The following is an 8,961-nucleotide window of genomic DNA, read 5'->3' as shown; positions in this document are numbered from 1 at the left end:
CTGAAGACAATATTTTAACGTGCTTCACCAAAATTCCAGTCTGTTGCCACCTTTCTTGCCCCCATTTGCTACCTTCCTGAACACTATTCCACCTCCTCCTCTTCATCATCAAAATCCAATCGCCTCTCCCGATTGAAAAAATCATCTCCCCGTTCGATTCCTCGCAAGACAATCTTCACGAAACCATCTCAAAATCCAATCTTTCGGCAATGGCTGCTTTCAAAAATCGATCTTGCGTCCTCCTCCTCCTCGTTGTTGTCGTCTCCGCCCTAACCCTCTCCTCCGCTGACTCGCCGGGCTCCGAGCAACCCTCCGCCTACGAGATGCTCGAGAAGTTCGATTTCCCCAAGGGCATCCTTCCGGAGGGCGTGCAGAGCTACGAGCTGAAGGGCGACGGGAGCTTCACGGTGCTCCTGGCCAGCGATTGCGAGTTCAAGGTGGACGGCGGGTACGTGCTCAAGTACGGCAGGAAGATCGCCGGGAAGGTGGACGCCGGGGCGCTGACCAACCTGAAAGGGGTCAGCGTCAAGGTCCTTTTCGCTTGGTTCAGCATCAACAGCGTCGCGCGGAACGACGCCGCCCTCAACTTCTACGTCGGTCCGCTCTCCGCCTCCTTCCCCGTCTCCAACTTCGAGGAGTGCCCGCGGTGCAGCTGCGGCTTCGACTGCGCCACCGCCGCCGCCGCCGCCGCCGTCCTGTCGGCCGAATCATGAGCCCGTTTAAGATCTCTTGTTGATGGTGAAAATGAAATAAATTCTTGCCCGCCTTGTGAATTAGAATCATGCTTCAGAACTCCGAATCCTGTAACATTATTGTTTCAAATAACGAGCTCAGTACGATTTTTGCTTCTCCCTTTCTTTTTTCTTTTCCCATAATTCTGAATTATTTTCCCTGAAGCGATCAATTGTGAGATTTCTTCATAATTGTGATCAGAGCATCTCATGCATGCATACGGCATACACACATCCTTTTCTAAGAGAAGAAAATGCACATTTTTTTAGAAGAAAATGGAGTTTAGTTGATGCCTGCTAACGATCTCGATGTTAAGTTCATTAATTTGTACTGTTTTATTCTTTCTGCTAAATTCTTTGCTGTAGCAATTCAATGAGTTAGGAGATCTAGCTTAGCGTCTTTCTAACATAGAAGAGTAAGTCTTGTTGCTAAATCTTTTCATTTGAGAAGAAAAAAATAGAGTTAATTACAGACCAATTGAAAATACAATCACTGCTTGAGCCAAACTGTTACAACTTATTGTTAGATAAAAAAGAATGGAGCATTAAGGGAAGAACTTAATCTAATCATTTTCCTTGTCAAACTTTACCATTCAGTGTAACAGAAATTGGACGTAAATAATGGCACTTACTATAAGAAAATGGAATAGTACAAAGTTTCCATTAATATCTGAAAAAATAGGAAATTATTTTGGCCTCCTCTTGTGGCAAGACACCTCAATACACTTCATCTCCCGTTCAGCCAAAAAGCCAGCTTTGTGATTAGGAACTTGAATGTATTCAGATTAATAATAGACAAAAGTGTAACAACAACATTTGGTTGATCTAATTCCTATTTATCATAATTGGTTTCTTTCTTATTACTTGGCCGTAGTTTCAATAACTGAATCCAACAAGTTCTTCACTTTCCTAAGTTGCACCATTGAAGTCAAGAAATGAGATAAAAGATTAACTTGTTCACAGAACTAGTGTAAGATGGACATAGTAAAAGGAACTTTACTAGCTATAAAAAGGTGTCAAAGTGGGTTCCTGATACAAACTATTGTGAAAACGTCAAAAAATTAGAAGAGTTCTGCTCAGCTGTTCCTTCTCATTTCTCATCTCTGAGACCACAGTTAAACAGGGTAAATCACACATAAGCCATCTATCTGTTATATAAAACAGGCAAGAATCAATCTCATGGAGTGACACTGACAATAAAGGATATATCAAAAGCCCATGACTTCGGAAGTGAGGTTCATCAGAGGTGCCAAGGCACTAGGAGCAAATTTTCTTGCAAAAAGAAAACAAATGGAAGATGGCCTCGAATTATACATACAGAAGGTCCCATTATTCCTAATAGCTTTGATGAAACCCACCGTGATACTTGAAGCACCGTATCTTGCTGGATGAGGCCCACCTCTTGACCAATCAACCCAAGTGATGCTACGATTTGCATTGAGAACTCCATGGAACATGTTCAAGTATGTTGGAATGTAGTGTTCATCAGGATAGCATGAAGGTTTGCAGTATTTTCTAAAGATGTGGTAGTAATTATAGTCTGCAACTATGTTTACTGCCAACTCCCGCTTGAGCTCAAACCATTCTGAGCCTTTCCTCCATTGATATAGTTGTATATGTGGAGCCATGCGTCGGTTGTAGCGTCCACGCCCTTGTTTCGTATCTGCATCATAGGAGTCAACAAAACTATGGGCAGAGTTTATGAGGTACTCATAGATAGTGGGGAAATTATATATTGGTACGCAGCTTTCAGAGAGAAGAACAAAGCGTTCATTGGAAAAATCCAGTAAAGCATTTGCTAACAGACGCTTCTCAGCGTCAACCAATGTAATAGATCCCCAATACACCCCCTGCAAAACACCAATCCATACAGAGATATCAATGAAATTTAACTTGAGCTTCTGAGCATTGTTTCAAATTAACTATAACTTTAAACAATGGTGACAAGGATAACTAAAGAATGCCCATACTTGTTCATACTCAAAAATTTAAACAAGTTGCAAAAAAAAAAAAAAGAAGAAAGTATTCCTATAATGTGCATGCATTTATCTAAACTGTAACTGTACAGAAGACTATATGGTAGCATTACATTATCTATTTTGTTTAATCCATCACCAAGAACATGAAACACATCCATTTTGAGATGCAAGACATTTATGCCGACAATGGGATAAAAGAAAAAAAATTGTATCATGACACAAGAATATTAGGCAGTTTGATTAGCATTCTTCTGCCATTTAGCAATCATTCAATAGATATAAGTAGGAAATATTTGGAATGTGGTTTGAAACAGAGTACTTACTTCACTTGGGATTTGTCGACCATAAAATGCAGAATCGTCATTGACATTAAGCTTATAGTCAGGTAACGTGTGGACGTAAATCGAATATAACCCTTTGTGTCCCTTAAAGAACCTTTCCCAAAGTGGCACAAAAGGCAATGGTCCCCTTGTCAAGAACAAGAAAGCCACCTTTGGCACCCTGTTAAATGGATACTCCTCCATATGGGGCACCAATGATGCCCGCCAAAAGAGTTCCTCATCTGTCATGCTATGCTGCAAGTGTGTTGGGCCAAGAAAGCTCTTAATGCTTAAACTGTCCTTATCGCAGTTCATAGAGTACATCGTTGATGGGAAGAACAGCTCAGTCCGTGAATTGAAGTTGTGGGTAAAGTTGGAGCTCAAGCACAATCCTAGAACAACTCCCATCATCAAAATACCTAGAGCCAATACAAACTTCATCAGTCCAATTGACCAGTCCTTTCTTGGGGATGAAGGGAAGTAATCCTCCTCTTCATTTCTAGTCAGCTTCCACATACTTCAAATTCTGGCCTCGTGCACGCCTCAGCCCTCAGGCCTTAGGTTCTGAACTCTTTCTATCAAGTGAGCTTCTTGTTTGCAAGAATTCCAAAGCCCAACTCAAGATCGCTGACGATTTATAACTATTCAACTTCCAGATAGCTGAAGGAGCCTCCTCCAGACTTTGCAGCTCCGACTAATCCCTAATAAACCATCAGAGGTCCCAAACGTTGACAAACAAAACTGGGTGGGTTTTCCCCCCTATTTTCTGTGAGAACTCAGGAGTCAGAGGAAAAGGATTGAAATCAACAGAAGCCCCAGCTCAAACACCCATCAGCCGCGACTCCAATCTCAGTTCTCGATCCTCCTCGACCACAACAACAAAATCTTATGTTTTCCCCAAAAATCTACGAATCAAAGCCACAGAAAGATACACGGATCCAACCGACCTCCACAAGACAAAAAAACGATATTGAGAAAGCTGAACTCACCTACGGAACAAGCCTTCCCTTCTTCCTCACTCCGATCTGCTGGGCAAACTTAGGCCACCGGTGATCGCGACGCCGACTGAACTACGATCGATTGAACCGAGGCGAAACATCGAAGGTTTCTGTTGCGTAGCTGATCCAATAGCGGGAGGACGCAGCCAACAATTCCATCGTCGCCAATCGAGAGCAACCCTTTTGGACTGGCGTATCCTCCCATTTTTTCATAGGAACTAACGAAGACAATGGAGAGATCGCAATTTGAATTTCTAGCAAAGTATACCGCGTTTCTGTTGGCCAACACGAGTGGGGTCCAATCACTCTCCCCATCGGAAGTAAGAACGGCGAGGTGCATGTACAGAATGCTAGCGTCTTCATTTATTTATAAAAGAACAAAATTTTTATTTCGCTCTAACATTTTACGTATTTTACAAAACGTCTCTCCACTTCATAAATTATATTATAAAAGTAGTCTCCATTTTCCAAAGAGAATTTTCAATTTAAACATCGTGCTTTCATCTAATTCTTTTCCTATAATTTAGAATATTAGGATTTAGGTCCCGGGACATAGCTGAGTTGATTACGATACAGCAGACTTACAGAAGAGGGCAAGAGTTCGAATCCTAGCGAAGCCAGGCAATACCTTCCTGCGTCGTGATCAACTGCAATTTCTCGATTTACCTTCTCACAAATGGTCGTGGAACCGACCATGTGAGGCCGCTAAGGTGACGGATTCCACCTTTTACAGAAGAATATTAGGATTTAGGGTTGGCCGTTGCGTGCGCTTCCCGATTTACCCTGGCGGTCGATAGAAAACTTCTTTGGGACCGGACCGGTCACCTCACAGATAGTCAATAAGACTAACTGAGATTATTATTTGTCCTCGGGACATAACTGAGTTGGTTACAAGCAAAGTTGCATGCGTCGTGATCAACTGCAGTTTATCAGATGATCGTGAGACCGCTTAGGTGGTGGATTTTATCTTTTTTTTTTTTTCAAAAGAATATTATATTTTACATTTTATAGTTTGTGAAATAAAAATAATATTTTTATCTTATCGATATTAATATTTTATCCATGTGTAGTGGGAGTGATATGGATGGCCTAAAAGCAAATTGTGGGTTAATTTATATTAAATTGTAGGGTTAATATAATAAAATGTACAATCCTATTAAATCTACCTTACCTTACCTTGGCTATCACTCGAGCAGGTAAGCCCCTCAATTTTTAATACAAATTTTAAATAATTTATTTTCCTTCAAATAAAATAAAAATAATTAAAAAGGATGAGACCATGAATGAGAAGATGTTCGGAACTCCGAAATATAAAGTGACGATTAAAGATTTTTTTTTTTTTTTGGAATTGCAATTTCAGCAATTGAAGAATAAAGAGAAATTGAAAGTCCTAAATTAATTTTTTTTATTTTTTTGAGTTACAATTTCAAAATCTAATAGATAAAAATAGCCACTGAAAAATAAATATGAGTTGAAAATCCTAAATCAAATTTTCGATCTCTATTTCTTAAATTTCTAGAGTTGCAATTTCAAAGTCCGATGGATAAAAGCGGCAATTGAAGAATACATAATTGGTAAAAGCTCTAAATCAAATTTCTCATCTTTATTTCTGAAATTCATAGTGGTAATTCAATATAGCCTTCCATCTTGGATTCTTCATAAGCTCAATAAGTTTTATATTTTATTCATGTAATTGTTTATCATATATGTGATATTTTCTATACAAATTGATTATTTACTTATATTTTTCATATAAGTTTATTATGAGTAAGAAAAAAAATTAATTCCGATTTCAAGAAAAAATATTCAGAAGATAATTCTTCTAATATTGTTGGTGATAATATTCAATTTGAGATTCTCAATCTTTTCAAAGATAAAGCTCCAACTATAGAACCTTTTCTATAATAAAAAAGTAAAATTTATCACCCCAACAGTCCCACACGATCGGGCCCATGACCATATGTGAAGAGGTAAATCGAAACATTGTAATTGGCCACTATGGGAGAGGACATTGCCTCGCCTTCGTCGAGATTCAATCATTGTCCACTGTAACAAGTCTATCCCGCAATAACTAGGGGTGTAATATCGAGCCAAGCCCCTCACGAACTATTCAAATCTCGGTTTGAAAAAAAGTTTGTTCGAGTTCGTTCGATTACATTAATGAGCCGAGCTCAAGCTTGATTTTGAGCTCGAAAATATTATCGAGTCAAGCTCGAACTTAACAGTATTTAGTTCATGAGGTCGTGAACGTGTTCGTTAGGAGGCTCGTGAACATGTTCGTTAGGTAACTCGCGAACATGTTCATTAGGAGGCTCGTGTATATATATATATATATATATATATATATATATATATATATATATATATATATATATATATATATATATCTTAGCTGAGTGATGGCTGTTCACTCAATTTTTCAATACAACTAGTGATATTGTCTTACATAGAGCCTTATGTGAACAACCTTAAATAGTTAGGAGTTGGAACATACATGACTTGATGCTAATGATGATTTCTCACACCATATACCTGTGGCCTAACCCCTACAAACTCCATAGATTTCCTACACATTTCAAGTTATCAATTGCATCGAACATTTACAAAATTGGCCCACCAAGTGAGTGTTTGTACGAGATACAGGGTCCAGTGCCTACACTAAGGTTGCCAATATTTGTGGGTTTCCACATATCATGTGTGATGGATTCATCACTGTGATTGCTTACATTGAATAGTGCCCATTCCTGAGCTGGATATGGAGAAAAAAAAAGCTTCATTTCAAGGTCTGCACAAATGCAACTCTTTCTTCATTCCTTAACAGAATCTGTGGTTGCATTAACCATATAAGAGTACGATTTGTTCTGTTAGCTAGGAACTGACCAATCATCGATGAAGACAATGACGAACCGATCTAAATACTCCAAGAAAATCTGATTCATCAGATTCATAAATACGGCCGGAGCATTGGTGAGACCGAACGACATCACCAAGAACTCATAGTGTCCGTACCGAGTGCGTAAAGCTGTCTTCTGGACATTCTCGTCTCGTACTCTGAGCTGATGATAGCCAGATCGCAGATCAATCTTAGAGTACACGCATGAACCCTTCAAATGGTCAAATAAGTCATCGATGCGAGGCAATGGATACTTGTTCTTCACGGTTACCGCATTCAACTGGCGGTAATCAATACACAATCGTATAGATCCATCCTTTTTCTTTACAAATAGGACTGGGGCTCCCTAGGGTGAAACACTCGGACGAATGAAACCCTGGTCCAATAATTCTTGTAGTTGGACTTTAAGTTCCTCCAACTCTTTCAGAGGTGCCATCCGATATGGGGCCTTGGACACTGGTGCCGTGCCCGGAATTACCTCGATAGTAAACTGAACTTGCCTCTGTGGTGGCAAACCAGGAAGCTCGTCCGGGAATACATCCTAAAACTCTCTGACGATACGAACATCGGAAGGACAAGAAATACTGTCTTCCTCTGTTTGCTTCAGAAACAATAGATAACCGCGGCAGCCATTGTTTAATAGTCTCTGAGCCTATATAGCCGATATAATAGATAATCCATCACTCTGAGTATCAACGAATTCCCAAGTGGGTTGATCCAGAGGTCGAAAAGTAACCACTCTCGCTCGGCAATCTACTGTAGAGTGGTAAGTGGCCAACCAATCCATACCCAGAATGATATCGAATTCTGCCATATCAAGCACCTGCAGATCCACTGTAAGGGTATGACCGTCGAAATCAAACGGACATTCCCTAATCTGCTGATTGGTAGTCCTACACTTCATCGGATGGTAAAGATACTGCTAGACTACACAATCTAATCATCGTACTTTAACCAATTTTTCTCAAAAATACTCTAGATATAAAAGAGTGAGAGCTACCAGTATCAATCAAAGTATCTGCATATATAGAATAGACAGAAACCATACCCCTGATGACCGATCCATCGGCCCGCTGTGTATCCTCCCGAGTAATCGCATAGACACGTCCAACCTCAGTGCTAGACGGCTGCGTAACCGGCTGAGAGGTAGAAGGCCGCCACTCCGTTGGAATATGACTCGGAGGAGCTGGAGTTTCGGAAACTGAGGTTACTGCTGAGGTAGCATGTATGACTGAGGTACGGCTGGTAAATACTGCTATGTAGAATAACGCGTCTCTGGACCAGTAGGATACTGAAAAGCTATCGGTGGAGCTGCCTGGTCGCTCCCCTGAAGCATATACATCTGTGGCTGGGGTGGTAGGGGTGCTGCTGCTGTGGTACTTTGGGCCTCTGTGTCCTCTGAGATCGCTGTTGGATAGGATGTCCTCCAGAAGATGCAGCACCATTAGACTCCAGCTGAGCCTTCAGAGTACAATCTTCTGATCGTATAAGCACTCTGTAATTTGCAATAGTAACAGATAGGCTGATCCAGTGGGCAATCATCCATCATATGACTATGCGATCCGCATCGATTACACTTCCTATACTGATCTTTCTGGCCCAAATATGAAGTACTACGAAACTGTTCTCTAGACGGCTGTCTAGTCCTTTGTCGCTTCTGAGCAGTCGGCTGAGAGTCCGGCTGACAGACCTACATCCTGTCTCGAATGTATACAGCAAGGCCCTGTACAAACTGATCCATCCAATCCCCGTCCTGCGCCACCAGCTGTGGACAGAACTCTGAAAAGTTTCTTAAATTCTGTGTTATATTCCGTGACTGACCTTTCTCCTTGCTTCAGACTCAAGAACTCCTGACGGCGTGCCCTGCAGAAGGTCGCCAGAAAATACTCTCTCGAATGCCCCTCTGAAAGATGCCCATGTCACCTCCCGCTCTCCAATTACGATCTTCTGAGTCTTCCACCAAGTAAGAGCCTCATCCCGCAAGTGATAAATAGCCAACCTGACCTTCTCTGAGTCCGTACAATCCATATACTCATAAGT

At 40.8% G+C, this 8,961-nt stretch overlaps 2 protein-coding genes across 4 annotated transcripts; one reads left to right on the top strand and one right to left on the bottom strand.

Moving 5' to 3' along the window:
- On the top strand, window positions 1-821 carry LOC141822337 (uncharacterized protein At5g01610-like). Its single transcript, XM_074709779.1, has one exon. The coding sequence runs from the start codon at window positions 210-212 to the stop codon at window positions 711-713; it is 504 nt and encodes a 167-aa protein (XP_074565880.1). The 5' UTR covers window positions 1-209; the 3' UTR covers window positions 714-821.
- A 1,081-nt stretch (window positions 822-1,902) lies between these two features.
- On the bottom strand, window positions 1,903-4,226 carry LOC141821855 (glycosyltransferase BC10-like). 3 transcript variants are annotated; one of them, XM_074709229.1, is made up of 3 exons: window positions 4,020-4,226; window positions 3,034-3,935; window positions 1,903-2,581 (listed from the first exon to the last, which is right to left on the bottom strand). In XM_074709229.1, exons 2-3 carry the CDS (start codon window positions 3,544-3,546, stop codon window positions 1,940-1,942), a joined length of 1,155 nt encoding a protein of 384 aa, XP_074565330.1. In that variant the 5' UTR covers window positions 3,547-3,935; window positions 4,020-4,226; the 3' UTR covers window positions 1,903-1,939. The 3 variants fall into 3 exon arrangements, with proteins under 3 accessions (XP_074565330.1, XP_074565331.1, XP_074565329.1); XM_074709230.1 differs by having other exon boundaries at window positions 3,034-3,892; XM_074709228.1 differs by having other exon boundaries at window positions 3,034-4,226.
- Between the last annotated feature and the right edge of the window lie 4,735 nt (window positions 4,227-8,961).

Source organism: Curcuma longa, chromosome 2 (assembly GCF_044706935.1).
Source record: "Curcuma longa cultivar G26 ecotype Majalengka, Jawa Barat chromosome 2, ITB_CL_G26_1.1, whole genome shotgun sequence".
Lineage (NCBI taxonomy): Eukaryota > Viridiplantae > Streptophyta > Magnoliopsida > Zingiberales > Zingiberaceae > Curcuma > Curcuma longa.
This window is presented reverse-complemented; position numbering and strand designations above follow the sequence as displayed.

Excerpts from the sequence above, each read along its gene's own strand:
- LOC141822337 (XM_074709779.1), top strand. The coding sequence starts at position 210 with ATGGCTGCTTTCAAAAATCGATCTTGCGTCCTCCTCCTCCTCGTTGTT.
- LOC141821855 (XM_074709228.1), bottom strand. The coding sequence starts at position 3,546 with ATGTGGAAGCTGACTAGAAATGAAGAGGAGGATTACTTCCCTTCATCC. Across the intron at positions 2,582-3,033 it reads GTCGACAAATCCCAAGTGAA|GGGGTGTATTGGGGATCTAT; the intron begins GTAAGTACTCTG and ends GGTGTTTTGCAG.